This window comes from Xenopus laevis, chromosome 8L, assembly GCF_017654675.1.
Source record: "Xenopus laevis strain J_2021 chromosome 8L, Xenopus_laevis_v10.1, whole genome shotgun sequence".
NCBI lineage: Eukaryota > Metazoa > Chordata > Amphibia > Anura > Pipidae > Xenopus > Xenopus laevis.
In genome coordinates this window covers 105,421,061-105,438,448 of record NC_054385.1, presented here as the reverse complement: position 1 = coordinate 105,438,448, position 17,388 = coordinate 105,421,061, and the positions used below count along the sequence as shown (strand labels likewise).

Below are 17,388 nucleotides of genomic sequence, written 5' to 3'. Positions count from 1 at the left end.
TCAGCACTGAATGGGTTATGGCACCTTTTCACTGAGCTTCCCATCAGCTGCAGTTTCCATCATGTAATCTGGTTTTAGCAATCATTTCCTGGAGCCATTCCAGCCAGAGCTCAGCTTGGAACAAAAATCCCTTGGAAATGGCCCACAGCTAGACTTAGTATCAAGTTTTAAGGCTCCAGGGTCTTCTCTTTCAGTCCAGCAGAGCCACCATGTGAGTGACTGTGGGGAAGTGCAGTATTTTTTATTAGGGTTAGCACTCTGGGCAGTGTTAAAGCAGCAATGTTTTATACACATGTGGTCTCAAACATGAATCAGTGCTGTATCAATGCCGTGGAAATAAAAATACCCAACAATCTTTACCTACTGTTTTTCACTTTCCTATAACGCTCAATTGGAAAATGTAACGGTAAAGCCAATAATAATAGAAACAATTGTGTAGCCTCCAGTATATAGCATCTGTCTGTTTACTCTCAGAAGTATATTTTGCCCCATTGCTACAGATATTCCAGCTCCATGTCCCAGCAGGTAGGTTTCAGCATCTAATTTTGCAAAGGCATGAACAGTACATCTCAACAAAAACTGATTTTGAATAGGGATGCACCAAATCCACTATTTTAGGATTCAGCCCTAATCCTATGTGAAAGATTCAGCTGAATCCTGAATTGAATCTGAACCCTAATTTGCATATGCGAATGAGGGGGAGGGGGAACCACATGTATTGCACATGGTTAAAACATTTTTGACTTCCTTGTTTGGAAAAAAAAAAAAGTCACATGATTTTTTGGATTCAGATTCAGTTCAGCCAGGCACTTGGATTTAGCAGAATCTTGCTGAAAAAGGGCAAATCTCGAACCGAATCCTGGATACATTGCATCCTTAATTTTGAATATGTTGACGAATGCTTAGGAGTGTGTGAGTTGGTGCAAATGAGCAAGAGTGGTTTTTATTATTAGCCTCTTTTAGGGTAAGGGCACACCTGGCGATTCGGGGAGATTTAGTCGCCTGACGACTAATCGCCTCTTATTTGGGGCGACTAATCTCCCCGAACGGCTTTCACCGGCTATAATGAAAAGTCACCTGCGGCATGGCACACGCGTCGCTTCGTATTCCGAAGTTTCCTCGTGAGGCAAGACAGGGGGAAGCCGTTCAGATAGATTAGTCGCCCCAAAGAAGAGGCAATTATTTGCCAGGCGACTAAATCTCCCCGAATCGCCAAGTGTGCCCTTACCATTCATATATCACTGACATGTTCTGCACCGATTTAGAGAGATTATACATCATTCGTTTCAGTCTCTGCCCCAGTGAAACTTATGCTCTTAAGGGTATTGGCATACGGGTAGATGTTAAAAGCGAGTTTATGCGACAAGTCGCTTGTTTTGTCTTGCCATAGAGAAAAATGTCAATTGGCAGCTACTACACACAGTGCTATTAGAAATCTCCTGTAGTCCCAAAACGCACAGAAATCCTTTTTGGAGCAATTTTTTAGAAATAGCATGTCTATTCAGAAGTAGTCAAAATCTGCACTTGCAAAACACACGAGGAGATTAGTAGCCACTATAGTATGCAAATTCCTGTGTGCGGCATGTCGTAAGTACGTAAGTATGGACGTAATTTCTATGGAGGCAATTTCGCGACAATACGCTGCAGAAAATGCCTTTTTTAAAGCATTTCTTTGACGTAGATAGGCTCATTGGTCTTGTTGAAGAACGTCCAGCCGGTGTGGATGGAGAAAGCACTATGGTGCACTATGGGATGCAAATCGATCGGAAGCCGAAATTGCCTGAAATCTTTGCTTGCAGAAAGAAGATTGTCTTGTGGCCGAAACTCGCTTTTTAAAAATCGCGGGTGACATCTCCCCGTGTGTTACTACCCTTAGGTCACTATGCGCACACACACACTAAGGCAAATTTTAAAGGGGTAGTTCACCTTCAAGTTAACTTTGAATATGTTAATTCTAAGCACTTTTTCAATTGGTCTTCACTATTTATTTTGTATAGTTTTTTTAATTATTTGCCTTCTTCTTCTGACTCTTTTCAGCTTTCATACGAGGGGCCACTGACCACATCTAAAAACCAAATGCTCTGTAAGGCTAGAAATGTATAGTTATTGCTAATTTTATTCCTCGTCTTTTTATTCAGGCCTCTCCTATTCATTTTCCATTTTTTTATTAAAATCAGTGAATAGTTGCATGAGTGATTTGGATCCTAGCAACCAGATTGCAAAAAATGCAAACTGGAGAGCTTTTGAATAAAAGGCTAAATAACTCAAAAACAACAAATAATAAAAAATTAAAACCAATTGCAAATTGTCTCAGAATATCCGTCTCTATATCATACTAAAAGTTAATTTAAAGGTGAACAACCCCTTTAACAGGTTCCGGTTAACCTGCCTGTATGTTTTTGGAGGCTCTGGGTGGTTTTGAGTTTGCTTCTGTGCTGGCTCAAATACTCCATTGAATGTACCACTACGTTTGATAGTAAAGCTAAATTTATACTTGTGTTATGGTTGTCACCTCCAAGAAAACCTGTTGCATGAACTATTCACACCTTTGAGGAAGACATTACATTTCCAAAAATCAGCTCTTATTGTAATTAAGCCTTAAAAAAGAAAAAGAGAAAAAGTAACCTTAATTATAAACTATTTTAAAGGAGAAGGAAAGGCTAAAAGTAAGCAAGCTTTATCAGAAAGATATGAATACATCACTAAACTGTCAAAGTAATGTTGCTCTGAGTCCTCTGTCAAAAGAAACACAGCATTTATTTTCTTCTATTGTGTACATATGGACTTCTGTATCAGACTTCCTGTTTTCAGCATAAACCTCCAGGGCTAGGGCTTGAGCATGCTCAGTTTCCTCCTTTCTCCCTCTCCCCCTCCATTTTCCCCTCTCCCTGCTGTAATCTGAACCCAGAGCTATGAGTAAGCTGAGAGACACTCGGGCAGGAAGTGATTTTAAACCAAGCTAATATGGCAGCTGCTATCCTAAACAAACAGAGAGAACTTCTAGAGCTGTTTACTCCGGTATGGTAAAGCATTCTGCAGAATAAATGTAGTGTTATAGCTTGCTTTATTGTGGCTAATCTTTTGGCAATAAACTGCTTTGGTAGCTTTCCTTCTCCTTTAAGTCACTATATTGATATTCAAGTTATATTATGGCATTGCAGTTGCGGTGAATGGACATGACTTGCAGTTCCATTACCTGACCTTTCTTTGTTTAAATCCACAGCAAAAATCTCCATCTGAATCCTTTGTTGGTCGACATAGTAGATCCGGCTCTCAGTTACACATTGGCCGCCCGATTAAACTGGATAAGTTCTTCCTGACAAAGGTGAAGGTGCCTCACACATTTGTTATCCACTCATACACACGGCCGACTGTTTGCCAGCACTGCAAGAAACTGCTTAAAGGCCTCTTTCGCCAGGGTCTGCAGTGCAAGGACTGCAAATTCAACTGCCACAAGCGCTGCGCACCGAGAGTGCCTCACAACTGTCTGGGGGAGGACGCAATTAATGGAGGTAAATTGGGCTTGTTATTTTTCACCTTACTCTGTGCTATGCAAATGTGTTGTTTCATGCAGAGCTGCTTGCCCTTAATATTTCCTGTCTGCTTTAATTTGGTTTTTAAGACCTTACTGATGTAATGATGGAGGAGGGACGCGATGACTATGAAAATAGACCCGACATGGACATGGATGAGTCCCCCACAACAGACTCCGAAGGTTCCATATCAGGCTGCCGTAGTGAAAATGGAGAAATGCAGGAAGCAGACCAGGATCAGGATGCATCAGACCGGACAATCAGGTAACTTTAAAGGGATTCTGTCGTGATTTTTATGATGTCGTTTTTATTTCTAAATGGCACTGTTTACACTACAAATAATTCACTCTACAATATAAAATGTAATTCCTGAACCAGCAGGTGTATTTTTTAGTTGTAATATTGGTATGTAGGCAGCCATATCAGATCATTTTGCTTGGTCATGTGCTTTCAGATAGAGCCAGCACTTTAGGATGGAACTGCTTTCTGGCAGTCTGTTGTTTCTCCTACTCAATGTAACTGAATGTGTCACTTTGGGACCTGGAATTTACTATTGAATTCTGTTCTTGGATCTAGTAGGGAGCTGTTATCTTGTGTTAGGGAGCTGCTATCTGGTTACCTTCATATTGTTCTATTGTTAGGCTGCTGGGGGAGGGGTGATAACTTGCAGTACAACCAACTTGCAGTACAGCAGTAAAGAGTGACTGAAGTTTATCAGAGCACAAAGTCACATGACTGGGGGCAGCTGGGAAACTGACAATATGTCTAGCTCCATGTCAGGTTTCAAAATTAAATATAAAAAAATCTGTTTACTCTTTTGAGAAACAGATTTCAGTGCAGAATTCTGCTGGAGCAGCACTATTAAATTTTTTTTTTTCCCATGACAGTATCCCTTTAAGGCAGCAAGTAGTTTCAGCTGGAGATGATATTGGCAAATGGTTAAACCACAATATTTTAACAAACTGTGCCATTGCGGTCCTTAAATTAGATGTATGAGGGACTCAACCTAAAGGCTTGTTTGGGTGAGATTTTGAGAGAAATCCTATACAGTACTGTAAAATGAAAGCCCAGCTCAAAGATCAAATGTGGTGAGATTAGGGATGGAAATGTATTTGCTTTCCTAGAGACTCTTGTAACAAAATCTGAATGGCTGATACACCAATAGTTTATAATATCTATAACCTTGTTGTCCTTGGACCTCCAATGAAGGTTTGAAATTCAAATTCGGTTCTAACATCATTTAAAGATTTAACAAGCTCAGTCGTTTATACATGTATAACTGAAAGTAATATAGTAATAGTCCTTGACCAGAACATCTGGACTTCCTGACAAATTCATTGACTTATGTTGAAGATTTGTAATAAAATATTTACTGTGGCATCTTTAAAGACTAATGTTAGCAATGCATGATCAGCCTCTTTTCTTATTTTACAGTTTATTTACTTTCTTTCAGCCCTTCAGCCAGTAACAACATTCCACTGATGAGAGTAGTCCAGTCTGTCAAACATACAAAGAGGAAAAGCAGCAGTGTAATGAAAGAAGGCTGGATGGTACATTACACCAGCAAAGATCCCATGGTAAACAAGAGGAGAGGGTGCCATTTTATCACTCATTCCATTCTGCACATGAGGACTGAGGTTTACATGCTGACCAGGGGTGCCAAATAGAATGGAAGAATTCTCCTCCTGTCTCCTTATATGGCCAGGCACCACCTTGGCACCAGCAACTGCTTGGGTGGTTTACCCTTTCTTCTACTTGCTTTATTTAATAAACTGATCTTTTATTCCTCTGCTTACATTCAGTAGAAATTCTGGCACAGGATATTCTGCCCAGGGAGTTTTTCTTACCTGCATATTTTTGTTTATTCATACCTACAAATCCTGCCATGTAGCAAAATTCTTCATAATCCCCGTTGCAATAGTAGCATTTTGTGACCAATTTGTCCTGTACTCTTATTTTTTGCAGCAAAACATAATTGTCATGAGTCTTAATTGATCAGTATAACTGACTTTTATAGACTAGATACATTGAGTGCTGCTCCATTCAGTAGGCCAGTTATCTGATCTTATATTAAAGTGGACCTGTCACCCAGACACAAAAATCTGTATAATAAAAGTCCTTTTCAAATTAAACATGAAATCCAATTTCTATTTTTTATTAAAGCATTCATAGTTGTTGTAAGCTCATTTAAAAGTCTCAGATGTCAATCAAATATTGTCTGCCCCTCCTTTATGCCATGGGCATAGAGGCGGGGCAGACAATTACTTTCACTTTCCATTCAGTACTTCCTAGATGTCACTGCTCTCCCGCTTGCGGCATGGCACTCGCGGCGCTTCGTTTTCTGAAGTTGCCTCAAGAGGTGACTTCGGTAAACAAAGCGCTGTGAGTGTGCTGCCGCAGGTGTCTTTTCATTGTAGCGGGCGGAAGACACAAGGTAGCAGCTTGGGGAGATTAGTCGCCCACCAAAGAAGAGGCGATTAGTCGTCGGGCGACTAAATCTCCCCGAATCTTCAGGTGTGACATTACGCCCATGCAAGTAGCGCTTCATAAGTAAAAATATACTTTTCATATGGAGAGATCTGTAGAACCGTTGAGTAGGCCTTAAAATCACAGCTGGCCATAAATATAAACACTCACAAAAAGCTAGAATAAATCAGCATCTATGCCATCTACATGACTCGCTTTTAACCTTTATTATGTTAACTTTTACGTAGTGTTAAAGAAGATCCTGTTTTTAGCATTTTTTCAGTTGGTCAACTGCATTATTGTCATACATTACTTTTTTTCCATTGCTTATATCTCTGTTGTTTAGGCCCTCTCCTCTTCATCTTCCAGTCTGTTATTGAAACCACTGTTGGTTGCTATGGTGAATTTGACCCTAGCAACCATATCACTGCTGAAATTGCAAACTGGAGAGATGCTAAAGAAAATAACTGAAAATCCCCAAAAGATAGTCAGATAGCAAATTTTATCAGAATATCACTAGTGACCTCATGCTAAATGTTCATTTCAAGGTTGAGCTATCCCTCTGATGCCATCAGAGCATCTGAAAAAGTCAGGCAAAATATAAACTGCTTGATTCCACAGAAAATGTGCATAGCGCGAATAATGTATGCGTGTGAAGGTCAGCCACATAGCTCTCTCTGCATGCTGGCTAAATCGGATAAAGACCTGACAGTTTATGCCAAGCTTTACTTGTCATTTTCTAGTTCTCTGTAGGTAAAACTACATGAAAGTGTGCACAGTGCTCTTTTAAAGATAAAAAAAACTCTATATGCTGGTCATTGAAAGTTAACTAAGTTATCAAGTATTTCATGCATTCATCAAACTGTGTAGGTCCTGCTTTTGGCATTGTTCTTTTCTATGCTGTGACCTGTTGTAACTGCTAATTGTCACCTCTTGCTTTCTTACAATCACAGAGAAAAAGGCATTACTGGAGACTGGACAGCAAGTGCATCACTCTGTTTCAAAATGATACTGGAAGCAAATACTACAAGGTAATTATTGCAGCAAGTGCGTGATAATGGCAAATGTTTTGTTATGCTGTTAATTAGACGAGGCTATTAGAGCAATCACAGACTGTGTTTGGAAAAGCTAGATCAAAATAGAGAGTAATAAAAATAAGTATGGCTTACTTGGATCATGTAAGAATGATTATACTTCTAGCCTTACTGAATACTTGTGCAGCAAGTGAATAACAGCTTCTTGCATGCAAGTGTTTTTTTTTTTTTTTTGTAGTTCTGATATCATCACATTCCTGAAATTGAACTCAGGAAACCCAGAAGGAAAGGACCAGTATTCATGTGTAGTGCAGATAAAAAGCAAGCTCTAATGCAAGACGTTTTTTGGTCTTCAAAAAATTTTTTAAAGAAACTTTAATCTCATATATCTAATATGACTGAAAACAAAACATTTATAAATTGTTAAACTATATATATATATATATATATATATATATATATATATATATAATCCAAAGAGGTAAGGTGCACACTGGGATCCTTTGTAGCTTTTTTAAAAAAGATAAACTTTATTCAATACATGTTAAATATATATATATATATATATATATATATATATATATATATATATATATATATTGCCTATGATTAAGGGATTGTATCCCGAAACACGTAGGGCCGTTTGATCCCTGCATGTGCTTGCAATAAAGCCTTTTTCCCTCTTCAAGTGTGCGGTCCATTCCTTTGGCACAGTTTATAATATATATATATATATATATATATATATATTATATATATATATATATATATATATATATATATATATATATATATATATATACATGCATTTTCAATGTCCTTTACAGCTTCATCTTATATTAATTTATTCTTCCTCAGCTAATATTTTTCTTTTACTGTCATTGTTAAAAGACAATGAAAGCCCTTTATACCACTTTGGTCCTCTGCAGTGGCCTATATTTATATAGTGACTTTTATTTGTATGTAACTGAGACCACTTTTCAGTAATGAAGACAGCCATTATAGGTGCACTAAGCATGCCGGGGTATTGGAGATTAACAGAGTTACAAGAAGTTACTAAAACCACATGAAAGGATAATTGTGCTGCAGGTTTGACTTCCTCAACCTGCTCTTTGGTGAGTACCCACTCCGAGTATGCACAGTTGAAGCCAGCCTGATCCTGGATTTAACTCTGCATGCTCCCGGCCACCAACCCCCACTGTGATACTCTGCCATTTATGGGGGAGCAATGTGTTGGTGCCCTGGTTCATGTCAGGGTTGAGGCCACTGCAGTGGGCTGAAATGGTATGAGTTCATTATTATTTAAACCATCAGCTCCTGCCAGCATTCTCTTAAGTGTATCAGATGAATGTTAATTGACCCTTTTTGTCTTTTGAGATTGTATATAAAAAATCTCTGCCATAAAGCAAGACAGGATTTACATATGGATCAAAGAAACAAAAGATTAGACCGCTCCAGCTCACCGATCTTCCAGGATTTACATAGTTTCATAGTTAATTACATTGTTAAGTTGGGTTGAAAAAAGACCAAAGTCCATCAAGTTCAACCCCTCCAAATGAAACCCAGTGTCCATACACACACTCACACCAAATCCTCTATAAACTCACATAAACTATATATTCCAATATCTATATCCATTGTAGATTTTAGTATTGCAATAGCCTTGGATATTATGTCTGTCCAAGAAATCATCCAAGCCCCTCTTAAAAGCTTTAACAGAATCAACCATCGCTCTGCAGGGCATTCCTCAACCTCACTCTCCTCACTCTGAAGAACCCCCTACGTTGCTTCAAATGAAAGTTCTTTTCCTCTAGTCTAAAGCGGTGGCCTCTGGTACGGTGATCCTCTTTATGGGGAAAAAAGGTTCCCTGCTATTTGTCTATAATGTCCTCTAATGTACTTTTAAAGTACTGTATTCTATATAAAAATGGTCTGCACTTCACCCTTCAAATTTTCTATAAATGTTTTTATAAAGTTAAACATTTTTTTTTTTACTTTATGCACTAACTTTGTTTTCCAGGCATGTAAATGCTTTCTATCATGACTACAGTATCCTAGATATATAGCTAAAATGCATCATGGCACATGTTATGTTTTACACTTTTGTTTGGCACAAATTAAATCTTCATTTTGCATTCTTTTAAGGAAATCCCTCTGTCGGAAATATTATCTCTGGAACCTGCCAAAGATTTATCCCTTCTTTGCCCTGGAGCCAACCCCCACTGTTTTGAAATAACAACTGCCAACCTGGTGTACTACGTGGGGGAGAACTTGCCTCTTCCAGTGGCTCCTGAAATGGGGAATATCATGCTAACTAGTGGGGCAGGATTGGATGTTGCAAGAATGTGGGAGATCGCAATACAGCATGCTTTGATGCCAGTCAATCCAAAAGGAGCCAATGATGGCAGCATCCAGCATCGTAAGTGTTGTCACTGTTACATGTATTGGCCCTTGCTTTAAGAAACATCATATTCATATTTGCTTTTTCTGTCTTTCTTTGTTGAGTCTAGCATTATGGTATTATTTCAATGCACCAATAGGACAAAATAAAAGTGTTCTGTTGTTAAAATATACCCCATTGTTAAACATGAGTTCACTTGCCCTGAATATATTTTACTAATGTTTTAATGAAAGCTTTAATTATGGTTTTTGATTGGTTGAGCAAAATGTGGCAAACAATTGAAATTATTTTCAGTCTTTATCTTCCTGGTTCTTAGTTCCTGGAGAAGGTAGTTAATCAAATGTGCACATAAATCACACCATAGCATATTACTGCCTGAAGGATTTCCAGATGGGGGGCAGGAGCAAAATGCTCGGAATTCATCTTCCATTTAGATTGCATGTTCCATTGACATTGCCTAGGCCTTGTCTGTGCACATGACTTGAGAATGCAATGGCAGGTTCCAGGCAATTACCAGTAAAGTTATAGGAGGGTAAATTACTTTGCTAGTAGAAGGCCAGGAGTTAACCTATGAGCAATCACCATATAGAACATCTGTAAGACAAAACAGACATGTAGGAACTTTTTGATGCAGAGCTTATTATCTTTATGCTACGAGGGAAAGGGCGAGATTAAGTGGTAACATAAAACAATGATCTCTATTTATTTATAAATAAAAATCCTCCTTGACTGAAAATTTCTCCTTGAAAAATAAAGGTGTATATAGTTGGATACTGTACCAATACTTTTTTGGGCTAACTGACAAACACTACTCAACAAAACAAGGCTTGACATGATTACTCTTCCTAAGAATCCCACTGACTCAAGGCTTTTTTTTATCATTCCAGGAGACATCTCAATCAGCATCTCTGTCTCCAACTGCCAGGTGCAGGAGAATGTGGTAAGCATGATACAGCGACTGTGTGGTTTTCCATCAATACGCAACATTAGCACTGTGTCAAGATCCCACATTAGGCAATAGACTAATAGTGTGGCCAAGGGTGAATATTTTTTACCATAGCATTCCTGAGTTATTAAATGGATACCTAATTTTATTAAAGATCATCTCTTTTTTTCTATTCATATTCTGTGCTCCCATCCCTATTGCTTTGATCATCTTTTTTGCTCTTCTTAGTTTGCTATTCTCTTTAGCTTTTACTTTCTCATTTTCTTTCTCAGTCTCCTCTTCCAGTTTTCCCTGTAACATCAACTCTCTATGTTGCCCTTTTCTCTTGTGCTTTTCCATTCTCTCGTCTGCTTTCTTTTTTTATGCACTCCCCTTACTTTTTTCAGATCAGCCTATTATTTTGGTTTCTTGGTGCTCTTCCATAAACCCCTTTTCCGCTGTCCTCTTTTCTGGGACTCACTCCAAGCCTGCCCTCCAAGTTACTGGTGCAAGATGAGGCAGCACTTGGTATTTTCAAGATGGTTTTCCCTTAAATATGTACAGTACACATCAACTTTGTCAGCAGGCTACAGGTACTATGTGTTTAACATTTCTCTACTTTAAACCTTCCTCAGTTGATATATAAAAACAAGCACACAGTACCTGCAGCCTGATGGAAAGGACCCTTAAAGGTAACATTTTGTTTGATCTTAAATTAACAGCAGATTGTAGCTTATATGTTTTGTACATTTACTTTCTTACAGGATATTAGCTCCGTGTACCAGATCTTTCCAGACGAGGTTCTTGGATCAGGCCAGTTTGGCATTGTGTATGGAGGTATGTCAGATGCAAAAGTAAGGCCTAGTAATGCTGTATTTCCAAATCACGGCTTAAAATGAGTAGGATTGTTTTCTGTGTTTATATAAATATATTATTAAATAGCCAGGCAAAGGCTTTAAGCCCTATAAATAAAAAAATAACCTAATATATGCGTACTTTGTTCATTTTTGTGAACGTAAACCTAATTTTTTTAAGGTAAGCACCGGAAGACAGGAAGAGATGTGGCTATAAAAATTATCGACAAATTGCGGTTTCCAACTAAGCAAGAAAGTCAGCTCCGAAACGAGGTTGCCATTTTACAGGTATCCATCTGTGTTCCCTCAGTTATTGCCTGTGCAGTATGTAATTTTGCCGTCTGACATTATTCACTGTTCTTCTTTCTCTAGAACCTGCATCATCAAGGTGTGGTGAATCTGGAGTGTATGTTTGAGACACCAGAGAGGGTTTTTGTGGTGATGGAAAAGTTGCATGGGGATATGCTGGAGATGATCTTGTCAAGCGAAAAAGGACGGTTACCAGACCGTATTACTAAATTCCTAGTCACCCAGGTAAAGGAAATTTAACATAGACAAAACAAGAACTAGATAAGTTAACATTTGCCTAATAAATGTGAAGGCCATTGGATCTGTCTTTTATTGGATTCTCTTTATATTCAAGAAAATCACTGATGTTATAGAGGTAGAATAATCATCTTTAAAACTTCAGCTTCCTTGCATAATCTGAACAGGAGATTTCCTATTTGCTATTCTAGATACTCCTTCAAGCCCAACTTGAACATCATTTAGGGTGTGATTTGGGGTTAAATGTATTTGCTGTCCTAGATATTCCTAGATAATCTGTGGCTGAATGATTAATACACTAGTATTTTTCCATATATTCTGTAACCTTGGTACAAGCTAAGGGAAAACCATACTAAGCGTTTAAGTGGTCTTGAACTGAAAAAGTCGAACAATAACTGCCATTGATTATTAATGACATGCCTAATTTTATTGACGTTGGTTCCTTAATCCCCCACAAATGATGCATTGCACTGTCCTTTTGATAACTAATTAGCTGTTTTATTTTTTCAGATCTTAGTGGCCCTGCGACATCTTCATTTTAAGAACATTGTCCACTGTGACTTGAAGCCAGAGAATGTCCTGCTTGCCTCAGCTGATCCATTCCCGCAGGTGAATATAACTCAGTAGAATTTAGCTGTAGGATGAACCAGTTTATATTATTGGGAAGCCTGCTCTTTTATAATGACCACACTGCCAGTAACAGTATATAAGGAATATTGGTTTGTCGAGGTTTATACGCAAGATAGAGACTGCAGTATATTTGTTTGGGATGGAATGTGTCTGGGACTGCTTTGGTTAGCATTCATTGGTGAGCCATGACCTATCCATATACAGGTACATCGGAATAGTAAATTGAGGCTGTTTATGAGAGGAGCAGTTCTTATGTTAATTTTATCTAATATAAAAATTATTTGCTGTAACTTATATGTCATCATTTCCTTCAGGTGAAGCTTTGTGATTTCGGCTTTGCTCGCATTATTGGAGAGAAGTCCTTTAGGCGTTCTGTTGTAGGCACGCCAGCCTATCTAGCTCCTGAGGTGCTGAGAAACCGTGGCTACAACCGCTCACTGGATATGTGGTCTGTGGGGGTCATTATTTATGTCAGCCTGAGTGGAACTTTCCCTTTTAACGAGGATGAAGACATTCATGACCAGATCCAGAATGCTGCCTTCATGTACCCTCCGAACCCATGGAAAGAGACCTCTCCTGATGGTGAGAATATTTAAATGCATAAATATTAAGTTGAGATGGGAAGCAGTTACAATGAGAATCTGTTACAGTGAAGACATTCTGGAGCCTTAATAAAATTAGGGTAATAGAAAAAAAGCTCATATTCCAACATGCTACTAAAACATTATTTAACGAAGTATAAACATCATAGTGTTTATAAGGTACTGTATGAGTATATCCTACAGAGGTCGAAGGTTCTGCAGGAAAGAAATAATGATTGTAACCCTCCTGTTTGTGGGGAAATGCTGCATTTATGTTGTCAGGGCAACATGCGTGTATGAGTGCACTGAGGTTAACTGACAGATATTATCTCTGAATATGTACTGTATTAGAGATTTGTTATTCATAACTTGACAGCTAACTATTGTATAGATTACTGTCAGGTCTCAGAAGAATATCTCCATCAAAATGGGTTTATGATTATCAGTTTGTTGTTTCATGAGAATCTCACAAATGCTTATTAAACAAAAACTTTCTTTTTATTTCAGCCATTGATCTGATCAACAACCTCCTGCAGGTTAAAATGAGAAAACGTTATAGTGTTGACAAGACTCTTAACCACCCTTGGTTACAGGTAAGCAGCATGGAGGACACTTTGATGTCTACTCAGTGGTTTAGCTATGGGGCTCCCAGCCAGAACACAATCTTTCTGTACCATGACTGTCTTGGACGTCAGTAAATGTGAAAAAGCAATTACACAGCCCATTAGTTATCACATACAATAAAAAGCCTAATGAGTATTTATAGGCACATTCATTTCATACCAACAAAATAAAAACACGAATACCCTAAAAAGGGCAGATCCTGGAATAATAAGGATTCAAAAAATCATCAGCTATTTTGTTTTTAGGGTCTAGTGATGAGCGAAACAATTTGCCATAGTTTGATTAGCGTAGAACTTTTGAAAGATGAACAATAGGAAAAAAAAAATTCAGACAGAGGTGGTATCACAAAAAAATTTATATAGAATCAATATGGCAATCACAGCAATATTTTATCAAAAGCATCAACATACATAATATTATTAAACATATATACATACCACCCAATTGTGTATACAAGGCAAAAAAAGACAACAAGGAGCAGATACACCTGCCAAAAAATCAGAATAGCCCCAATGTTTTGGCACAACTGCCTTTGTCAAGGGGATTCTGATGTGTCAGGAGATTACCAGAATTATAAATACCCTATTCATTTTTGAGCCCAATCTTCTTGTTTGCGCTCTCCCTGAATTTCCGGGTTTGTGATGTCACATACGCCAAGTCACATGGTGACGCGGCTCTCTATGCACATTCTGTCTTAGAGCACGGAAGTAAATGCTTATAGATGTGCCAAATCCTAGCAACGATAAACACCATGGGGCACAAGCTATATCCTAGCAACCACAACGTTTCATTCCATAACCACTACGTAACAGGAAAAAACATGCAAGTTGTATATATCAATCAACTTTTAGTAATACTCAAAGTGTTATACACAGTGCCATAAAGTGACAGTGCAAATAAAAAAAAAAAAAATATATATATATATATATATATATATATATATATATATATATTATATATAGAGGTGACGTTAACAGTAAAAGCTTTGAAAGAGACAATAAATGTGTATGTCTCTTTCACACTCCTAGAAACAGTAGCATTTATTCATACACACTCTCTCAATACACACACACCAGCTAATCTTTAAATATATACATAATATATATATATATCTATCTATATATATATATATATATATATATATATATATATATATATATATATATATATATATATATATATATATAATTCATTCAGATATATACATACAAGACATGTAACGTTAAGGTGGCCATACACTATAAGATCTGCTCGTGGCAAATAAGTGGATCATGTAGTGTATGGCCACCTTAAAGCTGCACATGTATTGTTATTTCTACTTTTTATTACTCATTTTTCTGTTCAGGCTCTTTCCTATTCATATTCCAGTCTCTTATTCAAATCAATTCATGGTTGCTAGGGTAAGTTGGACCCTAGCATCCAGATTCCAGATTCAAATTGCGAACTGGAGAGCTGCTAAATAAAAAGCTAAATAACTCAAAAACCACATATAATAAAAAAAAAACCACAATTGCAAATTGTCTCAGAATTTACTTTTTACATCATACTAAAATTGAACAACCACTTTAAGGGTGGTGGAGGGGAATGGTACCTTTCTCCATGATGAACACAAACATAATAAGGGCACATGGGACTACATGCTTTTTGTAAGCACACATTTTCTGATTGAGAGAATGTTAGGTTATATTAGGTTACATTAGTGGAAAAATGTTCTCTTTCAAACCAAGCAATCCTTAGTGCTGATAATGCATGATCCGATGTCTGGTGTCATAAATTTGCAGCAGGGGTTTATTTTGCACCTTATGACTTTGTCCAATTGACTTTATAGGATTACCAGACCTGGCTGGACCTGCGTGAACTGGAGTGCAAGATCGGGGAACGTTATATCACCCACGAGAGTGATGATCCCCGCTGGCAGCTGTATTCCACGGAGCGCTGCCTTCAGTACCCCCCTCACCTTTTACCCCCACCTTCCTACGAACCAGAAGATGCAGAGATGAGGGCTTTGGAAGAGAGAGTCAGTATTCTCTAGTATTCTACTCAATGCCACAGCCCATCTCTAGCTGTTTTTTTTAACAAGAAATAATGTTGGGGCAAAAATGATGAGAAGCAGGGTTCAGTTGCTGATCAGTATTCATCAGTCTCCAAATTAACCCAAGTATTGCAAGTCTCTCGGATTTATCTGGCTTTGGGTTGCTTTGGAAAGATGTCTAGCCTACCCAACCTAGTCACCCCTTTGATGCTTAGGGATCTGTTGGAGCAGTGTAGAACGGGCCTCCCTTCCAAACTGAGGACATTTGGATACTTGCAGACTTGTGATTGCTGATAACCTACAGTGTAAGTTTTGTACCTTACTTAAGGCCTGCAATGCATTGTGGTTATGAGTCAGCCAGCATAGAGCTCAGTAGATGTACATTCAATACAGCATAGAAGGTGGTGCGGAATACTTCTGTGTGTATGATAAAACATTCAGTAAGTGCACACAGTTCCCCAACACAATTCTTTCCTTGACCTAATAATCAAGAGATTTTAGGTTTTCTCATTGTTAAAGGGAGCCACGTGGCAGATGACGAAGCACCAAATTAGTAATTCTATTCACTCCACAATGTGTTGCAGGCATCAGATTAGAGATTAATCTCGTCTGTAACAAATGTTTTAATGTCTTTTGTTTTTTGGCTCTGGAGGAAACTGTGTGTTTTGGTTTTTATTTAATTCCTAGCTTGTAGGACAGCCTGCAGGTCCTCGTCTGCTACGCAAGACACTCTTTGGGGGGTCGGCAGGTAACAGGATTGCCCTGAGAATAGTGTTTCCCCAGGTAGGGGCAGGACTGAGCAGAGAAGTTCAATTATGGACATCAGCGCTCTGTATAAATAGGTGCAAGGAATGATCTATATGTCTTGTACTGTCTACATGGCCACTTTGTGGATAGCAGTAATGACAGATTGACCAAGGACCAAGAATTCTCTGTTATATGGGGCATTACTGAGGTTTTCCTGCCCTCTCCTCACTTAGTTCCTGGTTGGTTTTGTTCTCATTTTTATTTTGTTTCATTGTATTAAAAGTTACTAAATATGTTTTTGCTAAAGGTCAAATACAATGTATTTAGCAATTTAACTCAGTATGTTCCATATTATCCTCCTCTGGCAGATTTTAGATTATATTCTTACATTTCTATCCTGAATAAAACCAAAATACTGTGTTATTACAAGCTGTTTGGGAGGCCTTTTACAGAGGAAATTATGGGGAAAGCACATGCGGTTGGAGAATATATTACACAAACAAAAGGGAACATGTATTTATAAAACTATCAATGTGGGATTGCTCCCCCCAAGGGTCTTTTTGTCATTAGCTAAGAGGTCTGACAAAATGGTTGATCTCCAAGCAGAGCTAAGCCACAAAACATTATGAAAACCACTGTTCTAAGGCTTGTGAAATACCCTCTCCATTTTGACCAATGTATTTTGTTTTTCTTTGGTCAAAGTTCAGCAGCCCTACTCTTCTTCAGGTAAGTTTGAATCCCATAAAATGCTGACCTTTGTCCTGAATTGCATGCACACATGTTAAAAGATGAGATTCGCCCTGTCTCCATTTTTCTCTGATTCCTATTTATGTTTTTAGTATGTTAACCACATGCGACTGCACCTTGTTCCAGCATTGTTTGTTTACCAGCTGCAAGAGAACCCGGGAGCAGAGGACTATGGGAGAATCAGATGACTGGCAAACACTCCAGGTCTAGAACCCATAGCTACCAATCAACAGGCAGCATTTGCTGATCTGTTGCTAACAAGCAAACA

The 17,388-nt window shown here is 38.2% G+C and overlaps 1 protein-coding gene across 2 annotated transcripts in view; it reads left to right on the top strand.

Moving 5' to 3' along the window:
• prkd1.L (protein kinase D1 L homeolog) overlaps nucleotides 1-16,799 on the top strand; it is an 88,828-nt gene extending 72,029 nt beyond the window's left edge. For both annotated transcript variants that reach the window (XM_041573339.1, XM_018229061.2), the window contains 13 exons: nucleotides 3,224-3,512; nucleotides 3,623-3,797; nucleotides 4,987-5,110; nucleotides 6,953-7,030; nucleotides 9,179-9,452; nucleotides 10,322-10,374; nucleotides 11,124-11,196; nucleotides 11,395-11,501; nucleotides 11,586-11,747; nucleotides 12,270-12,368; nucleotides 12,704-12,971; nucleotides 13,478-13,563; nucleotides 15,423-16,799. In XM_041573339.1, coding sequence (XP_041429273.1) covers nucleotides 3,224-3,512; nucleotides 3,623-3,797; nucleotides 4,987-5,110; nucleotides 6,953-7,030; nucleotides 9,179-9,452; nucleotides 10,322-10,374; nucleotides 11,124-11,196; nucleotides 11,395-11,501; nucleotides 11,586-11,747; nucleotides 12,270-12,368; nucleotides 12,704-12,971; nucleotides 13,478-13,563; nucleotides 15,423-15,626 — 1,992 coding nt within the window. In that variant the 3' untranslated portion in view covers nucleotides 15,627-16,799. The remainder of the gene's footprint in view (nucleotides 1-3,223; nucleotides 3,513-3,622; nucleotides 3,798-4,986; nucleotides 5,111-6,952; nucleotides 7,031-9,178; nucleotides 9,453-10,321; nucleotides 10,375-11,123; nucleotides 11,197-11,394; nucleotides 11,502-11,585; nucleotides 11,748-12,269; nucleotides 12,369-12,703; nucleotides 12,972-13,477; nucleotides 13,564-15,422) is intronic.
• The last annotated feature ends 589 nt before the right edge of the window (nucleotides 16,800-17,388 follow it).